This window comes from Sapajus apella, unplaced genomic scaffold (assembly GCF_009761245.1).
Source record: "Sapajus apella isolate SASKATOON/1434 unplaced genomic scaffold, GSC_monkey_1.0 scaffold6, whole genome shotgun sequence".
NCBI lineage: Eukaryota > Metazoa > Chordata > Mammalia > Primates > Cebidae > Sapajus > Sapajus apella.
In genome coordinates, this window is record NW_022436946.1 from 79,130,707 (window position 1) to 79,155,316 (window position 24,610).

General features: G+C 33.7%; 1 protein-coding gene across 6 annotated transcripts in view; it reads right to left on the reverse strand.

Moving 5' to 3' along the window:
• ADGRB3 (adhesion G protein-coupled receptor B3) overlaps nt 1-24,610 on the reverse strand; it is a 741,588-nt gene that overhangs the window by 337,000 nt on the left and 379,978 nt on the right. For all 6 annotated transcript variants that reach the window (XM_032274421.1, XM_032274422.1, XM_032274425.1 and 3 more), the window contains 2 exons: nt 10,656-10,805; nt 9,652-9,727 (listed from right to left, as the gene is read on the reverse strand). In XM_032274421.1, coding sequence (XP_032130312.1) covers nt 9,652-9,727; nt 10,656-10,805 — 226 coding nt within the window. The remainder of the gene's footprint in view (nt 1-9,651; nt 9,728-10,655; nt 10,806-24,610) is intronic.

The following is a 24,610-nucleotide window of genomic DNA, read 5'->3' on the forward strand; positions in this document are numbered from 1 at the left end:
GTACATAAGGACGTCTATAGGCTGAAAGTAAAAGTGTGTGAAAAAAGTCTCATGTAAAAGATAACCAAAAGAGAATGAGGTTGCTACACTTATATCAAACAAAATAGACTTTAAATCAAAAATTGTCACAAGACAAAAAAAGGACACGATGTAATGTTAAAAGAGTTGATTCACTTGGAAGATATAACAATTATAAATATATGTGCACCTAATGTCAGAGCACCCAAACATATGAAGCAAACATTGAAACAATTGAGGGAAGAAATAAATAGTAACAATCTAATAGGATATTTTATTACCTCATTTAATAATTAGATTACCTAGACAGAAGATTAATAAGAAAACAGATGACATTAAAAACATTATAGATGAATTCGACCTTACAGGCATATGCAGAACACTCCAAACAACAGCAGAATACACATTCTTCTCAAGGGCAGACAGAACATTTTCCAGGATAGATTACAAGGTAGGCCACAAAACAAGCCTTAACAAATTCAAGAAGACTGAAATATTAACAAGTATCTTTTCTGACCACAATGGAATTAAACTAGAACTCAATACCAAAAGAAACACTGAAAAATACACAAACATGTAGAAGGCAAACAGCACACTATTGAACAACCAGGTGATCAAAGAAGAAATCACAAGAAATATTAGAAAATACCTTGAGACAAGTGAAGATGAAAATACAGCATACCACATAACATATGTGATGCAGCAAAAAAGTACTAAGAGGGAAACTCATAGCAGTAAACACCTACATTAAAAAAGAAGAAAGATCTTAAATCAAAACCTAACTTTATACTTCAGAGAACTAAAAATAGAAGCATAAACTGAACCCAAAGTTAGCGGAGACAATAATAAAAATTAGAGCTGAAATATACAGAATAGAAAATAAACCCATGTAAAAACCAACAAAACTAAGAGCTTATTTTTCTAGAAATTATCTACAAAATTGACAAACCCTTTTTAAATAGAGTAAGTAAAAAGAAAGAGAGAACAATCAAATAACACCAGAAAAAAAGGAGGAGACATCACAACTGATGCCACTGAAGTAAACAGTATCATAAGAGACAGCTATGAACAATTATTTATATGCCAACATACAGGATAACCTAAAGAAATAGACAAATTATTAGAAAAATGCAACATATCAAGACTGAATCATGCAGAAATTTTATTTCTGAATAGACACATAACTAGTAAAGAGATCGAATCAGTAATCAAAAATCTCTCAACAAACAAAAGCCCAGAGGACCAGAAGTCTTCACTAGAGAATTCCACGATAGGTTTAAAAAAGAATAAACACAGCTCCTTCTCAATGTCTTCCAAAAAATTAAAGAAGAGACCCCTCCCATCCCATTTTAGAAGGCCAGTATTACTTGGATACCAAAATCAGACAAAGATACTATTTAAAAAAAAAAGAAAGCTAAGGACAAATATCCTTAAGAAATACTGACACAAAAATCTTCAACAAAATGCTAGCAAAGCAAATTCAGCAGCATGTTAAAAAGTTTATATACTATGACCAAGAGGGATTTATTTCTGAAATACAAAGATGTTTCCACAAATGAGAATCAATCAATGCAATACATCACATTAACAGAATGAAGGTCAAAAACTACATGAGTGTCTCAATTGATTTTTAAAAACCATGTGACAAAATTTAACACCCTTTCATGATAAAAACTATTTAATGAACCAGGAATATGAAGAAATTATTTCAACATAGTAAAGGTCATATATGCAAAACTCACATCTAATATCATACTTTATGGTAAAAAAAAAATACTGAAAGCTTTTCCTGTAAGATCAGAAATAAGACAAAAATGCCCTCTATTGCCAGTTTTATTCAACATAGTACTAGAAGTCCTAGAAACAGCAATTAGGTAAGAAAAAAGAATAAATGGCATCCAAATGGAAAAGGAAGGCATAAAATTACCTCTGTTCCTAGATGATATGACTTTATATCATGTAAAAGAAATCCTAAAGATTACACACAGACACGCATTAAAAAATCTTGTTATAATTAATGAGCAAATTCAGTGAAGTTGCAGAATGTAAAAAAATAAACACACAAAAATCAACTGTTTCTATGTATTTTCAATGAACAATCTAAAAGGAAATTAAGAAAATAATCCCATTTAAAAAGCACCAAAATAAATAAAATACTTATTAGTAAACTTAAACTAGGAGGAAAAGACTTGTACATTAAAAACTATGAAACATTTCTGAAAAAAAAAATGAAAGAAGAGACAGATAAATGGAAGGAAATCCTGTGTCTATGAATTAGATGACTTAATATTGTTAAAATGTCCATATTACCCAAAGCAATCTATCCAAATGGTATTTTTGCAGAAATGGAAAAAAAAATTCACATAAAATCTGAAAGAATCCTTAACAGCTGGATCAGTCTTAAGAAAGAAAAATAAAATATCCTATAGTTCCAAGCTACATTACAAAGCTACAGTAATAATTTCTAAAAAGCATGGTACTGGTGTCAAGACAGACGTACAGACCAACAGAAAAGAACAGAGTGCTCAGAAATAAATCCTCATGTATATGGCCAAATGGTCCATGACAAGGGTCTTAATGCTATACAATAGGAAAAGGATAATCTCTTCAACAAACAGTGTTGAAAAAACTGGATATCCACATGCCTACATCATATAAAAAACTCAACATATAATAGATTAAGACCTAAACGTAAGACTAGAAACTGTAAAACTGTTCAAGGAAAACACAGAGAAACACATCCAAATCACTGAACTTGGAGATGGCATCAAAAGTACAGGGAACAATAGCTAAAATAAGTAAATGAGACTCATCAAATCAAAAAACCAAAACAAAGTAACTTTTTGTTCAGGAAAGGAAACAAGTAGAATGAAAAGGCAACCTATGAAAAGAGAGAAAATATTTGTAAATTATGTATCTGGTAAGAGGTTAACATCCAGAATACATAAATAACTCCTAAAACTTGACAGCAAAAACCCAAACCAAATTATTTGATTAAAAAATGGGCAAAGGACTTGAACAGACGTTTCTCCAAAGAAGGTATGTATATGGTCAAGAAGGATATAAAAAGATGCTCTACATCACTAATCATAAGGGAAATCCAAATCAAAACTACAATGAAATATCACCTCACGCCCACTAGAATAGCCACTATTAATAACAAAAGTTAGGCTGGTGGGACGCCTGATGCCTCTAATCCTAGCTCTTTGGGAGGTTGATGGGGGCGGGTCACATGAGGCCAAGAGTTTGAGACCTGCCAGGCCAACATGGGGAAACCCCATCTCTGTTAAAAATACAAAAATTAGCCAGGTGTGGTGGCACACATCTGTAATCCCAGCTATTTTGGAGGCTGAGGCAGGAGAATCGCTTGAACCAGGGAGGTAGAGGTTGCAGTGAGCTGAGATCTGTGCCACTGCACTCCAGCCTGGGCAACAGAGTAAGACTCTGTCTCAAAAAGTAAACAAAACCAAAAAACAACATAACAAATGTTGACAAGGATGTGGGGAAATTGAACAATGCAGTGTTGGTGGGAATGTGAAATGGTGCAGCTGCTTTGGAATACGGTATGGCAGTTTCTGAGAAAACAAATCAAAAATAATCCAATGATCTCTCTTCTGAGTATATATCCAAAATAATTGAAAGAAAGATCTCACACAGAGATATTTGCACACCCATGTTCATCACGTATAATTGATAACTGTCAAGAGGCGGAAGCAACCTGATTGTCCATCAGTGGAAGAATCAATGAAGAAAATGTAGCGTATATATATAAACAATGAAATATTCTTCAGCCGTATAAAAAGTCTTATCATATGCTACAAGACAGATGAACCCAAAGGATATTATGCTAATTGAAATAAGTCAATCACAGAAAGATGAATACTGCATGATTCTACTTCCATGAGGTATTTAAAGTAGTCAAACTAAGAATTGGAAAATAGAATGGTAGTTGCTAGCGGTCAGAGGAAGTGGGAAAATGGGAATTGTGCTTTAATTTTTGTAGCCTTTTAATTTTGCAAGATAAGAAGATTCTAGAGATCTGTTACATAAGTGCATATAGTTAACATTGTACTGTATATTTAAAAAAGTTATTATGGTAAATTTAATGTTTTTTTTAACATAATAAAAAATGTAATGCAGTGTTATACAAAAAGCACCAGTGAAGGAAATGGCAGAACTAATGGCATAGATATAGTATCGCCAGCCAAGATACAACAAAAATATGTTAAGAATTCAATGGAAGTTAGAAAAGTTACTATAGTCTTTTTCTATCTGCAGATTTATAGTTCATGTAGCTTCAAAAATGAAGCTGTTATAAATGTTTTAAATTAATGGAACAATTTAAATAAGATTAAAATAACATAGATTATTTCATACAATATGGGAACTTGGGGACTTTATCAAAAATTTAAAGCTAAAAATCTTTGTTTTCAAACCTAAAATCAGCTGACAGCTGCTAAAAAGTAGGATTGGGCTTAATTAAAGCTTTGAAAGGAGTTAGAATTTCACTGTAAGTTTTCTAAGATAAGTAGAATGTAGAATTTTTTAAATGTCAAGTGATCAGAGATTTATGTTTGCTTTTAAAATATCTGACCAATCTAATCCCAGATTTTAAAAAATAATGGACTATGTAATACCACAATGTTTTATACATATAAGTCATGCCAATTTGTTATTTCCATAGATAATTTAAATTTCTAATGTTTTCATGAGAAGCAATTCTAAAAAGGTACAGAATGTCACAAAACTAGATCCTTATTTCATTGCACAGTGAGAATGAAAAAGCAAGATTCAAAATTTAGGTCCTAAACTTAAGGGTTTGAGCTCTTGAAAGAGCTGACTGCTTCAGGTTGATTGCCTTCAGCGTGCATTGGTGTAAAAGTGATTATGTTTTCTTCTTTCTATTATTTCCAATATTGTTGTTCATGTTTAATTTTTATAGTATTAGGTATTCAAATGAGTTCCATTTCCTGAATATATAAAAATTTTAGCATCATTTATCTTAATTAGGTTGTGCACTTGACAAGAAATTCATGTGATTTTGCATTATTAAAATTTGTTCCTTTCTTTAAAGATAATTTTGTAATGACTTTTGGTTTATGAGGACACTTTAGTTTTCCTTCATCTGTATTTTTCTTGATTCTACTATAGTGGAATTTACTATAATTTTATTAGTTCTTTTATCATATCTTGAATGTTAATCACTACATAAAACGTACTTTTTTTTTAAAGGACTACATTTTTCATGTCTTAACAGGATAATCACATACTGCTCACATACTCAAAAGTATCATGGCTTCCCACAAAACTGGAGGCTGAACTTATTAAATGAATCAGATAAATGATTGTTTATAGCCATTTACTGATTTCTTGGCTTGAATGTATTATCAGATATACTTTTCTTTTTCCTTAGAGATTATTTCCTTAAAATGAATTCTTAGAAGTAGAATTGCTATATCAATGACAAAGCACTTTTAAGTTTCATGGTACTGCCAAAAATGCTATAAAAATAAGCCAAAATTTCTCACAGCAGTTTATGAGTTTGCCAAGATATGGATGTTTTCTAATTCCTTCATGTAAATGGGGTCTTCGTGTCAATATCTCACTCAAAGCACTCTCTGAATTGGGCTGGACATGCACATAGGTGGTCATAGGGGAATTGGAGGTGTGACAAACTTAAGTCTTGGCATTAACAGTCTGGGCTGGGGCCACCAGGCCAGCCTCAGTGCTTCCTGAAACTGCCTATACATAGACACTTGCTTCTGGATCTTATAAGATTTACTGCAAAGGATACATGTATGCTAATGAACTATCATAGAAGTCTATGTTTTGTATTGCTTAGAATAAATAGTAACAGCATGGAGGCAACGAGATATAATAGAAGAGTCCTGGTTTTAGGAAACAAGACAAGTTGGATTAGCACTTAGTTACCTACTGGACATATAATCTTAGGCAGGTCACTTAAGTGATAGAATCTCAGGTCCCTTATCTATAAAATGAGACTTCTGGTTCACACTAAACTCTAAAAGACCTTACAGCATTAATATCCTATGGTGTTATACTTTTCTTTTCTTTGAGATGAAGTCTTGCTCTGTCACCCAGGCTGGAGTGCAATGGCGTGATCTCTGCTCACTGCATCATCCACATCCCAGGTTCGAGTGATTCTTCTACCTAAGCCTCCCAAGTATCTGGGATTACAGGCTTGCACCGCCACACATGGCTAATTTTTGTATTTTAGTGCAGACAGGGTTTTACCATGTTGGCCAGGCTGGTCTTGAGCTCCTGACTTCAAGTAATTCACCCGCCTCAGCCTCCCAAAGTGCTGAGATTGTAGACATGAGTCGCCCTGCCTGGCCCATCTATGCTTTCTATCTATAAGAAATTATTCTGAAGAAGGAGGAAGGTGAGAGGCTGAGAATAGCACATATTTAGTTTGGACTTCATCTAAAGCCTATTTCCTTGAGTTGAAATAAAAATCTGAACCTGCTTAACTTTAAAAGGGAGGACAATTGAATAGTAAAATAAAAATTGCAGCTCAAAGGACAGTAGGAAGTATATTAGGGTGAGAGATGAAGATAAATATCTCAATAAAAGAGACAGTCAACATGCAAAATTATTTATGACTTTGTATGAAGGACAATTTATAAACTGTATCTATTCAAAGCATTACATCAAGTCCTCCTTCTTAGTATCTATGAAGGAAATTATAAAAATGATTACACCAAAATATACCATTTCTGGAAACTTAACAGCAAACCTACTATTATTATTTCTGTGTATGAGAAACTTGGCTTCACATATTTCAACAGATAATTAGTAAAATCATCAACAAGGAAAATATTTTATAAAAATTTGTAAATAATTAAACATATAGAACAAATTTGTACTTTTTAATGTTGAATAAGAAGATATTTCTTTTCTTATTGGGTTCAATTCACACAGTCAAACTTATACAGTAAATGACAAAAGATACATATTTTAATCCTCTCTTCCTAAAATATTTTCATAGTGCAAACATTAAACTTCTGTGAGTCTTACTTTTAAAGGTATCTTATATAAGATATTTTACCAGATAGAAAAAGTAATAATTACAGAAAAAAATCCTTTACCCTTTATTAAGAACTATTCTGAGAGTTTCAATAGCAGGGGAAGTTTAAAAGAAATAATACATTACTGTTAGCAGGCACACTGCTCAGTAAATGTTTGCTGAGTGACTATGGAAGAAAGATTCACCTTGGTTCATTAAAATGTATTATTTCCATTTAGCAGATCTATAATTGGTGCAGTTACTCATTAGACTTTCTGGAACAATGTTTTGAAAAGGAGAAAAACAAGCTCAAGGGTACAGTTAGTGGTCACATTATATTACTCTATGATATAAAAGAAAATGAGAAATAAACACTATTACTTCACCTTTCTAAGAGTACAAATATTTCACCCTGAGCATTCTATTGTCCTTTTATCTGGTCAATGATCTAATTACTATATAGTTGTCCTATAGACATTTACTAAATTACTTTATAGATGCAAATAACGTATAGGTAGATGAATTTATAATTCTTATACAGAGATTATTAAGGACCTCAATCTAAAGAATATGTAGAAAACTTTTGCAACAGAAAGATAATTTCTGAAGTTGAAAATAATTTTTAAGTTCAATTTCCACATTTTACTTATAAAAAAAAAGTCAATGACTTGCCCAGTGGCCTATCTGAATCCCTTTGTGTTATAAGCGGCATTAGGGGAGCCATTGCATCAGACTAGTCTCTGCTGTATCCATTAAATCATCCATGATGTATCCATTAATCTGCCCATAAACTGTATGAGACAAACTGCCTCTTGTCATGATATTTTTTAAAAAGCTGAAACACTAATTAAATGCTTTTTCTAAAAAAAAAAAAAAAAAAAAGGCTGGCATCCCTTGGGAAATTTCCTAAGGAAATTTCCAATTACATTGACTGCATAAATTTATAAAACTTGGAATAACCTTACTTCATTTGTTTGTGTAGGTGAGTGAGTGCTATGAGATTATGTAGAACAAGATAAATCATAATGCAATGTTGGTGGATATCTAGGAGGGAAACTAATTGATAATACAAAAAATGTTATATTGAATATTTCATTTGTACTCACTATATACCTCAGGAGCAAATAGAGAGAATGTTGCATATAAATACATTTCTATTTTAACTTTGAACTGAAGGCACACAATTACTGAGTGACTGGACAAGTTTATAAAACTCTTGACATGTTTAATTGAAAAGAAAACGCGAGTCACCTGATTTTAAGCTAGTATCTAGTCTAGAATTCTTAAAATATAAGCTTTACATAAACTAATTCCCTGTGTAAATAAATGCCTAATTTTGATTATCTGGGCACTTTTAACATATTTCTCCTCAAACATAAAACACAAAGATATAGGCAGTGTAACTATGAATAAATTTTATCTGTGAATAGCTGTATGTACCAATGAGTTTTAATAAAACCATTGGAAAAGCTGAGAGTAGACATTTTTGGATTTCAAACTATTTTTTTTCCTAAGCAAAACACAATCAAACAAAGAGATCCAAATTAAGGAAGTCTACATTCTATTCAGAGGAGAAGGAAGGTAAATAAATTTCAACTTCTCATAGTTGTCTTTATGGCTGAAGGAGACCCTGCATTGCATTCACAGGGGCTCTGGATGATTCTACACATATTAATAAAGAGCTTCACATAGAAAGATTTTCTATAAAGATTCATGACTAATCACTGCTGCTACCTCAGGTAATTTTTTTTCTTTTGAACTCTGTTTTTATTTATTAGACTGTTTGGTTCCTGGTGTAACTGTATACATCATTTATATTTTTTCCTCTCTAAAAATGTAAAGCTTTATTTATGAGAGTATAAGAAAAAAGTGCAACTGTGATTGTATTTAAAACACAACTTTATTTATATCTTCCAAAATGAGGTAGTGTGGAGAAACAGGTCATTATGAGTGATAACATCACAATCCAAGCAGGTGTGAATGATGTTTTCTGAGAGATTTGGCATAGTAGATAAGAGAGTAAAGCAAATAAGTCAGTGTTGGTAGAATCACTATTTTTAATTGTACTTAATGTCTGGGAGGAAAGGAATTAATAGATTTATTCCAGAAATAGTCCTCTAAATGAACAGCAGCATTTTAAAAAATATAGCTGTAATTGAAAATTTATTTCAAAGCAAGCTGAGATCTTGTGCAAATAAACAAGACCATGTTTTCCCAGTCATCACTCCTTTAATTTCATTTTATGTTGATGAACAGTACCATTAAGTACAAATACAGGGAGAAGACAGATTAATTTTTCCAATGACCCATTCTATTATAGAGACGAGATTTTTCTTTTCTTTCTTTCTTTTTTCCAGCATCAAGCAAGGCATTATTAGTTACAAAAGAATTAGCAGGGCTACAGTCAGACACCAAAATTATCTTTTCTAGTTGTTTTGAAATGCATAATTGCTAATAGCCTGTTCATTAAATTTGTATTTTCTATTTCATTTAAGAAAAGTCCCTTTGTATTACCAAAGCTTGTTTGACTATTTTTATAAAATGAGATATAATCACATTTTGGAATAATTTACAAAATTACAACAGCTTATTACTTTGTAGCTTACCTCAAAGTGGGCAAAATTAGATCTAAGTTTTTGTATAGAACTGCTCCAAGAACAAATACAGATGATTCATCTAATTCTAGAAAGAATAAAATTTGAAATATTAGCAAACAGCAAGAAAATATTATTTCTTACAAAACTTAAATCTGCTAATTACAAGATAATTCCAGTACTTCCTTATGCAAAGATGAAGCCTGGTAAAAAGAAATGCATTCCTAACCATGCACATTAATAGTCGCTTTTGAGATGTCCTTTTATAGTTTTGCATCATGATGTAAACTTTCTTCACCAGGTTGAGACAAGAAGCTGCCTTAGTCTCCATTAAAGAGTTTAATTTCCCAGTAATATCAGGAAAGAAAGCCAATTCTCTCTCAGGTAACTACCTCTTAAGTTTGAAATCTGCAAAAGTGACCATAATTTCACTTTTAAAAAGAGTCATTAATTTTAAAGGCTATTAGAAATATTCTAAAAACTAAATTTTTTCTCAAATTATTTTTTAGACCTTTAAGTTCATGGAAACGTGTGCAGGTTCGTTACATAGGTAAACTTGTGTCATGGGGTATGTTGTGCTGATTATTTTATCACCCAGGTATTAAATTTGTTTTCATATGCCAAAACAGTATCTTCAAACCAAAGTAAATTTTAATGAGGCAGAAATAAAAATTACATTGCATGGAAAATACAACACATTTCAATACCTAGATGTAAAATATGAGTCCACATGCTTTACACAGGGATAAAAACATCAATACTGAAACTTGGCTATGTCAAGCTCAGGTCAATAATTTGCACTTGTATATTTTCACCACTGTAATAGATTGTTTTCTCCAGTAAATTCCAAGACTTTTAAACCAAGAAAAAGTAGTCTATATTTAGAAAATTAATTTAAAATACTGATTACAGACTATTTCCAAACTGTATAATGTATGAAGATTTATACCTAATTTCTAATTAAATGACCTTATCAAAAATGTCTTGTTCAAGCTCACAGTATTTCAGGTATTTACCTTTTGATGATATCGGAGTGAAAATGCTTTTTGGAATTACTACCCTATCTTCTGAGTTTCTTGCCCAGTCAACCATTCCCTTCCGTCCTTTCATTGGAAAGTTGATGTCTGTTAGGACAGAGGCTGCAGGAAGCTTCTGAATACTAGCCACTATTAAAAAAGAAATAATAATTTCAACTAAAATTGCTTTATTTTTTAGTGTAATTAATATTGATCAAGTTAAATCTTACAGCATATTCAAAACAAAATTTCAAGTCAAAATTATATTTTTCAGAGCAAAAATATAATTATGTCTTCTTATCAGATAAAATTTTTTATTAGGTTGCCGAATTTTACTTATCAGTCTTAGTTTTTGTTGCTTTCAGCAGGAAGCATACAATGGTGGTCAATGATGGAGTGGATATTCTGAACGTATCAGCAGGCACTGCTACAGTGGTTGTTCATAGTTTGTCTCCATTCTAATTTTTAGAAACTCACACTGCATTTTTTAAAAACATTTTTATTAACAGACTTATGACTAATGGATTACAATTGGTATTTAAATTTGAATTTTGTCTTAAGAAGAAATTAACTGCATTTTCATCTGAACATTGTCTTTGGAACAAATTTTTCATGGATTAGGTGGGGTACCCTGAAGAAATGTACAACAAAGCTATATTACTTTGGGAGACAGAACTGTGAGAACCTAAATAATAAAGTACCAATACTGTCAGAATTACACAACCAAAATAATATGTAGAAATATTCATCAAATAGATTAACAATAACAATTCTTAAAACTTCTCTCTAAAATTGAAAGTAAAAATGTATGTATAAATATATACATATATATAGAGAATTGTGTCTTCAATACCAATAAATATTATAATGTATATCAGAAAATGCATGAATAATGTTTAGTAATACTTTAATATATTTTTATAGTATATAAAAATTCATACATGTAAAATTTATAATGTATAATAAAACTGTGATGATAAATACTCCAGCACTTATAGATTATAAGCATATTCAATTATGTAGTGTTATTTGTACAACTTTTAGATAGGTCCACAGTTGTTCAACATCATGTGTTTAAGTGTCCCATATATGGAAACGTGACACAGACAATTTTTTTTTTTTTTTTGACAGAGTCTTACTCTGTCACCATGCTGGAGTGCAGTGGAGCAATCTTGGCTCACTGCAACCTCCGCCTCCTGGGTTCAAACGATTATTCCTCAGCCTCCCAAGTAGCCAGGACAACAGGTGCATGCCACCACTCCCGGTTAATTTTTTTGCATTTTTAGTAGAGACGGGGTTTCACCATGTTGGCCAGGATGGTCTCAATCTCTTGACCTCGTGATCCGCCCGCTTCAGCCTCCCAAAGTGCTGGGATTACAGGCGTAAGCCACTGCGCCTGGCCATGATGCAGACATGTAAAAGCTATTGCAATTGAAAAGCTAAAGTAAAAATTTATTACAGTCCACATAAGTGAATTTCGTTTAAAGGAATTTGTAATTTAAATTGGGAGGATGAAAATAAAGAATTCAACAATATTAGTCATATAAATATATTACTGCAAAACTTAGTTTCAAATTAAATTGGTTATATCAAATTAGTGAAATTGTACTCTATTAAAGTTCTTTCAGGTTATTATTCAATCCATTATCAGCATAGGGTGGAATTTCACTTTTCCTCTAATTTGACATACTAAGCTTTAAAAAGTACTTTATAAGTAATGCTAAAGGAAAGAGGGTACTGGGTAACACATAAATAAATTATGGATGTTAAATGCTGTTTGGGGATACCAGCTATAACATAGTTTCTTTAAATTTTAAAACAATATACTTTTTGCTGTCCATAAATAAGCCAGTTCATCTTTTCTAGATGGTCCAAATCCCTGCTGTATACAGATGAGCAGGTCAGCAAGTTAGTAGGACATTTTTTCTTGAGTCCTCTAAGCAATACTCAATGTGCAGAATTAAGTATACATACTTTTATACGCCTTGACTCTAACTTTTGTTGTCTTGGGGTTTAGAGAAAATTTATTTCACTTCTTTGGTATAAAAACTGCTGAAAAAAAAATAAAGGTTTTCTCACTGTCATACAACTAGTTCCTATTATAAAAGAGAATAAAAGAAACTATTGGACCCTGCAGTATAATAATTTTTCTGTCTCTGTGTATATTAGATAGAAACAAAAAACAAATAGAAACATAACCAATCGATGAAGAATATTTTGTATGAACTATATATCACTTTATTCAGAATAAATGCTAGTCTAATACCATATTCATAAATCTATAAATTGATATCGTTATGCATGCGTGGTTCTTTATGAAATATACTCATTCTTCAATTAGAGGTACATAAGCTGTTAAATTACAATTATATAAATTAGATTGTACTTTTGAACACAGTCTAAAGAAATGGAAAAATCAATTAGGATCACTAATTTATGAAATAAATCCTTTAAATTGCATAGTTTTCAGTATGAGAAGTGTGCAAAAGTAAACACATACTTATTAATTATAGTAGGAATGTAATGGAGATTTTTATTATCATATGTACATTCTAGGTGGTTTGAGATTTTTGCCTGGATGGTAACTAAGATCCTGAAATATGTCTTTGTTTCTTGAGATATTTTATTTCATTTTATTTTTAGTTAGCAAGTCAAAATTATATATAATTATCAGGTACAGCATGTTGCTTTAAAATATGTATATATGTGGAATAGTTAATTTCAACTAATTAGCATAAGCACTACCTCATATACTTTATTTTTTATGTAGTGAGAACACTTAAAATCTACTCTCTTAGCAATATAGTTCTTAAAGTAGAATGAATATTTCAATAAATCCATTATGAAAAGGATATACTTTCATACACTAATGAGATTCAAATTATACCTGTGAAATTTTCAATATGCCTGTTTTTACAAATGTGAAATTTAAAGTTACACATATTTATCTCTAACCTAAACAGGCAGATGTCTAAAATAGCAATGTGGTTCTTTATGACCCCTGAGTAACCGATGAGAAAACCTATTTTCATACAGAAAAGGTAGTTTATAGATGACTTTTACTTCTTTGTTTTTCCTGTTTCTGTTTCAGACAATAGATCAATCCAACCTTCAATCCCTTTCCTTCTTCAGAGTTTAACTGTCAAAACACTCAGGTAACATTTTGATGCAGTTAACATCTTTAGGGAAATAGGAAGCTCCTATGTTAAGTGAATACAAAAGAGGTAAGATTTTAAAATGTAATGCCTTAAACTACATCTAAGTAAATACGTACCTCATGCTGATAAAGGGACACAAATGCAAAGCATAAGTGCCTAATCTGCATATGCTGCTTCTGTAACAATTCCTGAATTAAAACCAGTCATTGTGGGTGTTTAGAAGATGGGGCAACTTTCCTCAAACATTGAAAAAAATAAGCCCTTCTTAACAGAATATTAAAGTACTTAAAATAAATCTCAGAGGACTCAGTGTCCCTGAACAAATAGGCACATCTTGGGCGCTCCAAGAATTATTCTAAATTCACTGTATCATGTTTTCATTACAACACTAGATTTGATTTCTTATGCAATAAAAATAGGTGACTCATCACTGATAAACCTTAGAAGAAAACCAGCTGCACTTCCATTCTGCAATTTTAATACTTTCATTTTGAATTTCGATGGGCAGCATAAAATTTGTTTGAGAGCATCATGTCTTTTATTGACCAAACTTTTAAGGGATTCAGGTTCAGTATAGATTTTTGTTTATCAGAAAGCGTAGGGAAATTTTACGGATGGGTTTAAAAGCACAAGATCTTTTGTGTGTGTGTGTGTTTTTTTGGGCGGGGGAGGTGGGTTTTTTTTTTTTTTTTTTTGTAACCACTGAGCACTCCTTTGATATATCAAAGCAGGATAATACTTCTCACCTTTTCCCTGAGAGAAATAATGAAGTTTTTATCCCTTTGGCTCTATTTAGGTCCTAAAGCATGAGGATTAAGTCTTATTCATCCTTGTATTATGAGGACTTCACATACAAATTGGAGTCAGTTAATTTGATGCATCAGTTACATTACAGACAAGAATGGAAGGCATGTGAAAGAAAAAGTCTAGGAGCAAGAAAGGAAGAGTGGAAGAATGAAGGCGGTAAAGATGAGCAAAATGTACAAAGGCCAAAATATGAGAACAGTGGTCACTAGAATAGCTCATACAGACTTATGATCTGGATCCAATATTCACATCCCTGATTTTTTTAGGGTAACTATTTATCCTAGATTTCACAGATCCATTCCGGTTTATTCCTGCTGCTTTGTATAATTATATATAGTATCCTTTATCAGTCTCAAAAGTTTCAATTTGAAGGATAAATTCCATGTTCATCTTATAAGTTGTGTGACTGAGCAAATTGCCTAACCTCTTTGTGCCTCAATGTCTTTTTCTGTAACATGAGAATAATATTATCTATCTACCTCATGAGCTGTTGAGGAGTGAAGAAGTTACTATCAAGAGCTGAGAATAGAACATCTAGAACAGTATTTGGTGCTTGAATGGTCCTATGTCACTGTTGTGTATTATTATTAGAGCAGGTTTTCCAGTTACCAAATCCAAGAGAACTACACCATAGTGTGTTACATGTCATTATAATGTATTTGACTATGTAGCATACATTATTTTTTGGTTGTTCTTCAGTGATCCTAAGCATGAGATTATATATTCAAAACTTTATGTTGATTATATTCATATAACAAAAGTCAGGAACTGCACCCAAAATAAATAGAGTTCCTTCTTTAGTACTTAAATATATCACCTGGGAGTTACATAAGGGTTCCTTTCTACTTAGTCTTCTTTTTTCCTTCACCTTTTCATTTTTTTTTTTTTTCCTGATGGAATCTGCCAGAGGAAAGGGGCTGCCTTATTTGGGTACACAAGATCAGCAAGATTAAAAAAAAATCTTGCCTCAATAGAATGAGAGGATCACTGCATCATGAATGTCAAATTCAGTATTTCCACTGCAGTGAAGACCACAAACTGCAAACAGCACTTCAAAAGCATTGCATTTAAGCATCGACCTAAGTGCTTAATGCAGTAACTCAAGTTCCATAGCATTCAGTTGATTAAAGGAAACACTCATGTAATGGCACCTTATCACCATAAACAAGTGTTTAAGGGGATACAAAAGAAGTTTAAGGGCTGTCCTAAAAACTGTCTTTTTCATTGTTGCCTTATACTGATGTTTTCAATATATTTGACATTTTCATCATTTTTCATGTTGATTCAGAGGAAACAACTTACAAATGAAAGTTTGCCTCATCAATACTAGAAAATTGCGCAATTATCAAAATGAAATTGTTTGTGGAAAACATCACTCAATATCACTAAATGGTCACCTGCCTGGTTTTGAAATTCTGTAAGAAAAATACAGGGTCAGGAGAGAATGATACATTACCCCAGCATGTGAGAAAGCATCTAATGGTTTTGTTAGTGTAACCATAGCAAGCATACAGGGTCTGAACTGAGTCTACATGTAGTGTTACCGCTTTGGCATTAACAATTTTTTAAAAACACATGACATATATTTACATAGCAATGCTAAGTACCTTGTAAAATATTAAGGGCATATGGTAGGGAAGGGAAGGATAGCTGACATTTATTGAACACTTGTATGACTTCATTCATTTCTTACTTCATTCAACAAGTATTTACCAAATGCCTCCTCTGTGCTAGATACTGTTCCTGGCACAGCACATGGCCAAATGCTTTACACATGATATCTTAGTGTATTAGTCTGTTCTCATGTTGCAATAAAGAACTGCCTGAGACTGGGTAATTTTTAAAGGAAAGAGGTTTAATTGTGTCTTAGTTCTGCAGGGCCAGGGAAGCCTCAGGAAACTTAACAATCATACCAGAAAGAGAAACCAACATATCCTTCTTCACATGGCAGCAGGAAAGAGAAATAAATGCCTAGTGAAGGAGGAAGTCCCTTATAAAATTATCATATCTCATGATAATTAATTCGCTATCACGAGAACAAGATGAGGTAAACCACCCCCATGCTACAATTATCTCCACCTCCCATGACATGTGGGGATTATGGGAACTACAATTCAAAATGAGATTTAGGTGAGACACAGCCAAAACATATCACTTAGTTAACATTTAAAACATCACGGCCAAGCATGGTGGCTCACATCTGTAATCTCCACACTTTCAGGGTTCAAGGTAGGAGGATCGCTTGAGCCTAGGAATTCAAGTCCAGCCTGGGCAACATAGTGAGACCCCATATGTACAAAATAAAGAAACAAATATTTGTCAGGCACAGCAGTGCGCACCTGTAGTCTCAGCTACTAGGGAGTCTGAGGTGGGTGGATCCCCTGTGTCCTGGAGGTCAAGGCTGCTGTGATTGCACCACTGCACTCCAGCCTGGGCTACAGAGTGAGGCCCTCCAAAAAAAATTCCTGCGAGGTATCTTTATTATTGACATCCTTATCATTATTATCAAGATGCTCATTTTACAAATGAGGAAGTCCACTGTGATTCTGCACTGTGTGGTGCAATGTGATTTTATGTATCAAATTGATAGCAAATTTATTTTGCCTCATTGTAATATTTTCTACTATGCATAAAAGACAGACATAATGATTTCATTTGAGAAAACAAAATTCTCACTTGTGAGTCAGGAGATCAAAACTAGATACCAGTAAAGAGTGGTAATTATCAAAAGGGGAAATAAATATACGCTCAGTTTAATTTGCCTAGCACAATTTTTGTGTTGTAGCATTTCTATGAAAAATCATATTTCAGGATTTTGCAACAGTGGCCTATAAGAAACATTCAGTTATTTATACAGACATTTTTATTTGTTGCCCTCTGAACCCCACTTTCCTCATCTATTATTATTTCTTTCCCAAAAGGTTGGGATTAGAATGTTCAGGAATAGAAAAAGAATAGGATTGCTGGAGAGTAACAGGTAGCCATCACTTCCCTGGAAACAAAGCAGCTAGGAAGCCATCAGTAAGAACCACAGTGCCTGAAAGAGTTCTAACAGCTCCATCTCCACTGTCACCATGACATAGGTTAAGATCTCCAAGTCCCAGAAGTGTCTTCACACGGAGATTTAGATGGGAAAAATTCTTCACCTTAGGAGTTTATAATTATTTTTTAAAGAGAAAAAGCATGATTCTTTGATGCTCAAAAGTAGACAAACTAAAAGGGCAGTCAAGGAAGTAACTATGTAGTATTTCACGGGTTCCTTTTTCAACTTGTTTTAAATAATGTATTATATATATATATATTCTTTTAAATAATGTATTACATATATATTTGTATATAATACATTACTAAAATGTATATATAGAAACTTTAAATAATTAGCTATTTTGCATTTTCCTTTTCAGCATCAAAATGGAAAATAAACTTGTAAATTATTTGTGACTCATCAACTTCAAACTCTGGAGTGTGTGTGTGTGTGTGTGTGTGTGTTTTTCTTTCTTTCTTCTTTTTTGTCCATTAGTCAGTTCAAAGCCTGGGCATCCCTGGGCAGTGGGGCACGTTTCTGCTTTCTGCTCAAGGTCTCTCTGCCAGACTTCAGTAATCTCCATTGAGGACACCCTCAGCTTCCTCTCAGGCCACTCCTACTTCCCTTCCCAGCATTTACTAATGTTGATGTACAGGGTACATCTAGAGCCATAGATACAACTCTTGTAAGTTTTTTTGGCATGCAGCCGCATCCATTCACTCACATATTGTGAAAGTTAATTGAATCAAAATGGAGTAATTTGTGAAAGAAAGAAAGACGAAAGAAAGAGGGAAGGAGGAAGAAAAGGAAGGAAAAAAGGAAGGAGGGAAGGAAGGAATAAAGAAAGAAAAAGAGAAAGAAGAAAGGAAGGAAGGAAAAAAGAAAAAGAAAGAGAAAGAAAGACAAAAACCTGGTAAATAGAGTGGGAAAAGCAATGAAGACAGGATTCTATTGCACAAATGTATGATAATAAGAATAATCACATTACATAATGATAAAGGGATCAATGCAACATGAAGAGCTAACTATCCTAAATATATATGCAACCAATACAGGAGCACCCAGACACATAAAGCAAATTCTTAATGACCTAGAAAGAGACTTAGACTCCTACACAATAATAGTGGGAGACTTTAACACTCTACTGTGAATATTAGACAGATCAATGAGACAGAAAATTAACAAGGATATCCAGGATTTGAACTCAGATCTGGACCAAATGGAGCTGATAGACATCTACAGAACTCTCCATCCCAAATCCACAGAATATACATTCTTCTCAGCACCACATCGCACTTACTCTAAAACTGACCACATAATTGGAAGTAAATCACTCCTTAGCAAATGCAAAATAATGGAAATCATAACAACCAGTCTCTCAGATCACAGTGCAATAAAATTAGAGCTCAGGATTAAGAAACCCACTCAAAACCACAGAGCTACATGGAAACGGAACAACCTGCTCCTGAATGTCTACTGGATAAATAATGAAATGAAGGCAGAAATGAAGATGTTCTTGGAAACCAATGAGAATGAAGACACAGAATCTTTGGGACACATTTAAAGCAGTTTCTAGAGGGAAATTTATAGCAATAAATGCCCACATGAGAAGTGAGGAAAAGCCTAAATTCAACACCCTATCATCACAATTAAAAGAACTAGATAGAGGAGCAAGGTCAAACAAATTTGGAAGCTAGCCGAAGACAAGAAAAAACTAAGATTAGAGCAGAATTGAAGGAGATAGAGACACAAAAAAATCCTTCAAAAAATCATTAAATTCAGGAGCTGGTTTTTTGAAAAGATCAGCAAAATAGATAGACCACTAGTTAGACTAAAAAAAAGAAAAGAGAGAAGAATCAAATAGATGCAATAAAAAATGATAAAGGAGATACCACCACCAATTTCACAGAAATACAAACTACTATCAGAGATTACTACAAACAACTCTATGTGCATAAATAACAAATCCAGAAGAAATGGACAAATTCCTGGACACTTACACAGTCCCAAGCCTAAACCAGGAAGGAGTTGAATCCCTAAATAGACCAATAACAAGGGCTGAAATTGAGGCACAATTAATAGCCTACCAACCTAAAAAAGTCCAGGATCAGACGGGTTCACAGCTGAATTCTACCAGACATACAAAGAAGAGCTGGTACCTCTCCTTCTGAAATGATTCCACACAATACAAAAAGAGGGAATACTCCTTAACTCATTTTATGAGAGCAACATTATTCTGATACAAAAACTTGGCCAAGACACAACTAAAAAAGAAAATTTCAGGCCAATGTCCATGATGAACATCAATGGAAAAATCTTCAATAAAATATTGGTAAACCAAATGCAACAGCACATCAAAAAGCTTATCCATCATGATCAAGTGGGCTTCATCCTGGGGATGCAAGGCTAGTTCAACACATGCAAATCTATAAATGTAATTCATCAGATAAACAGAACCAAAGACATAAACCATATGATTATCTCAACAGATGCAGAGAAGACCTTCACCAAAATTTAACAGCTCTTTATACTAAAAATTCTCAATAAACTAGGTATTGATGGAAAATATCTCAAAATAATAAAAGCTATTAGGACAAACCCACAGCCAATATCATACTGAACAGGCAAAAACTGGAAACATTCCCTTTGAAAACTAGCATTAGACAAGGGTGTCTTCTCTCACCATTCCTATTGAACATAGTACTGGAAGTTCTAGCCAGAGCAATCAGGCAAGAAAAAGAAATAAAGGGTATTCAATTAGGAAAAGAGGAAGTCAAATTTTCTCTATTTACAGACAACATGATTGTATATTTAGAAGACACCATCATCTCAGCTCAAAATCTCTTTAAGACGATAGGCAACTTCAGCAAAGTCTAGGATACAAAATCAATGTGCAAAAATCATAAGCATTACTATACACAAATAACAGACAAACAGAGAGTAAAATCCTGAGCTAACTCCCATTCAGAATTGCTACAGAGAGAATAAAATACCTAGTAATACAACTAACAAAGGATTTCTTCAAGGAGAACTACAAACCACTGCTCAAGGAAATAAGAGTTGACACCGATGGAAAAACATTCCATGCTTAAGGTCAGAAAAAATCAATATCGTGAAAATGGCCATATTGCCTGAAATAATTTATAGATTCAATGCTATTACCATTAAGCTACCATGGACCTCCTTTACAGAAATGGAGAAAACCACCTTAAACTTCATATGGAACCAAAAAAGAGCCCATATAGCCAAGACAATCCTAAGCAAAAAGAACAAAGCTGGAGGCATCACACTACCTCACTTCAGACTATACTACAAGGCTACAGTAATAAAAACAGCATGGTATTGGTAGCAAAACAGAGATATAGGCCAATGAAACAGAACAGAGAGAGACCTTGCAAGTAATGCCACACATCTACAACCATCTGATCTTTGAAAAACCTCATGAAAACAGGCAATGGGGAAAGGGTTCCCTGTTTAATAAGTGGTGTTGGGAAAACTGGCTAGCCATGTGCAGAAACCTGAAACTAGACCCCTTCCTTACACCTTATACAAAAATTAACTCCAGATGGATTAAAAATTTAAACATAAGACATAACACCATAAAACCCTAGAATAAAACCTAGGCAATACCATTCAGGACATAGGCATAGGCAAGGACTTCATGACTAAAACACCAAAAGCAATGGCAACAAAAGCCAAAACAGACAAATGGGATCTAATTAAACTTAAGAGTTTCTGCACAGCAAAAGAAACAATCATTAGAGTAAACTGGCAACCATAAGAATGGGAAAAAATTTTTGCAATCTACCTATCTGACAAAGGGCTAATATTTGGAATCTACAAAGAACTAAAACAAATTTACAAGAAAAAAAAAAAAAACAAACAACCCCATCAAAAAGTGGGCAAACAATATGAACAGACACTTCTCAAAGAAGACATTTAAGTGGCCAACAAACATACGAAAAAATGCTTATCATCACTGGTCATTAGAGAAATGCAAATCAAAACCACATTGAGATACCATCTCACACCATTTAGAATGGTGATCATTAAAAAATCTGGAAATTGGCCGGGCGCGGTGGCTCAAGCCTGTAATCCCAGCACTTTGGGAGGCCGAGGCGGGTGGATCACAAGGTCAAGAGATCGAGACCATCCTGGTCAACATGGTGAAACCCCGTCTCTACTAAAAATACAAAAAATTAGCTGGGCATGGTGGCCTATAATCCCAGCTACTCAGGAGGCTGAGGCAGGAGAATTGCCTGAACCCAGGAGACAGAGGTTGCGGTGAGTCGAGATCGCGCCATTGCACTCCAGCCTGGGTAACAAGAGCGAAACTCCGTCTCAAAAAAAAAAAAAAAAAAAAAAATCTGGAGACAATAGATGATGCAGAGGATGTGGAGAAACAGGAATACTTTTACACCATTGATGGGAGTGTAAATTAGTTCAACCATTGTGGAAGACAGTGTGATAATTCCTCAAGGATCTAGAAATAGAAATTCCATTTGACCCAGCAATCCCATTACTGGGTATATACCCAAAAGATTATAAATCGTTGTATTACAAAGACACATGCACATGTATGTTCATTGAAACACTGTTTACTATAGCAAAGACTTGGAACCAACCCAAATGCCCATCAATGTTAGACAAAGAAAATGTGGCACATATACACCATGGAATACTATGGAGTCATATAAAAGGATGAGTTCATGTCCTTTTCAGTAACATGGATGAATCTGGAAACCATCATTCTCAGCAAACTGACACAAGAACAGAAAATCAAACACCACATGTTCTCACTCATAAATGGGTGTTGAACAATGAGAACACATGGACACAGGGAGGGGAACATCACACACTGGGGTCTGTTGGGGGATGGTCGGGTTAGGGGAGGGATAGCAGTGGGGAGATTGGGGAGGGATAGCATTAGGAGAAATACCTAATGCAGGTGATGGGGGGATGGATGCAGCAAACCACCATGATGTGTGTATACCTAACAATCCTGCACAATCTACACATGTACCCCAGAATTTAAAGTATAATTAAAAAAATAAATGGGGAAAAATGTCAAAAAAAATAAGAATCACAAAAGACTATGAAAACCACAACCTTGCACAAAAGCCACTGATATGGCACACAAAAATATCTACCAAGCAGCTGTCTGTTCAGTCTCAGACTGGCACCACTCTCATTATTGATCTCTGTAGGTAAATATAATTATCTCAAAACAATTACGTAATCTTCCCCATTTTTCCTTTAAAAAGCATCATCTTCCTTTACTATTCTGAATATGCACATAGTTTACTATGGCATGCTAATTCTCACTGCATTGCCCATTCTTGAATAAATATTTTCTTTTAGAGAGTGTCTCTCTCTTTGTTATTTAGGTTGACAATGTTGTCCCTGTCTACCTTCATGCTGCAATAGCACAGTTGAGTTACTGCAATGGAGACTATGTGGCCCATAAATCCTAAGATACTTACTAACTGTCCCCTTACAGAAAAAGCTTGCCTACATCATCTTAGACATAGAGTAGCCCGCCCCACCCCGCCCTTATCCACAGAGGATATGTTCCAAGATGTTCAGTGGATGCCCGAAACCATGGATAGTACCATATATATACTATGCACAAATTTTTTCTTCTTCACAACTTCAAGGATAAAAGATTCAGTCTTATCATAGTTCTTAGCAAACTAAGCATATGATTTTTTTTTTCTTTCCTGATTAAGTTGGAAACTTTAGCCTTTTTCCTTAAAGAAAGTACTTTGTTTCTTCCCCTTTGGCATATCCCATTGCCAGCATCACTACTCTGGAGCCATTATTAAGTATAATAAAGATTTTAAACAAGCACTGCAATACCTTGACAGTCAATCTGATATACATGCTGGCTACTAAGTGACTAAAGGGTGCATAGAATAGACAGTGTGGACATGCCACTCAAAAAGATGATTCACATTTGGGGCAGGATGGAGTGAGATGGCATGAAATTTCGTCATGCTACTCATAATGGCACACAACTTAAAACTTATAAATTGTTTATTTCTGGAATTTTTTATTTAATGTTTTCAGATTATGGTGGACAGTGGGTAACTGAAACCAAGTAAAACAAAACCTTACATAAGAAGGAACTACTGAAACTTGAACAGACTGTTTTTGAAGATGATAATTATTCTTTAAAGAGAAATATAATTTAAAACTTCTTATTTTTAATCCTTTGGATATATACCCAGTAATGGGATTGCTGGGTCAAATGGGATTTCTATTTCTAGGTCTTTGAGGAATCACCACACTGTCTTACACAATGATTGAACTAATTTACACTCCCACCAACAGTATAAGTGTTCCTATTTCTCCACATCCTTTCAGGCATCTGTTGTCTCCAGATTTTTTAATGACTGCCATTCTAACTGGCGTGAGATGGTATCTCAATGTAGTTTTGATTTGCATTTCTCAGCAAACTGACACAAGAACAGAGAATCAAATACCACATGTTCTCACTCATAGGCAGGTGTTGAACAATGAGAACATATGGACACAGGGAGGGGAGCATCACACACTGGGGTCTGTGTGGGGATCTCGGGGAGGGACAGTGGGGGGTGAGAGTTGGGGAAGGATAACATGGGGAGAAATGCCAGATATAGTGATGGGGAGGAAAACAGCAAACCACATTGCCATGTATGTAGCTATGCAACAATCTTGCATGTTCTTCACATGCGCCTCAAAACCTAAAACACAATATAATTTATATTTTATTTTTGTCACTTCTTTTGTTATCTGTTGAATGCTTATTCTTTCTATGCTATGCATAATATAATGGTGAAATTTAAGGTGATTATAGCACTTTCCTTTTAGTTTTCACGAAGAGTATCTTTTATGGTCTTTCAGAAATAGATGCTTATAAATGTTGATATCCTTTAAACAAGTAATTCATGATTTCAATCTAAACATGAACACAAAATAGATGT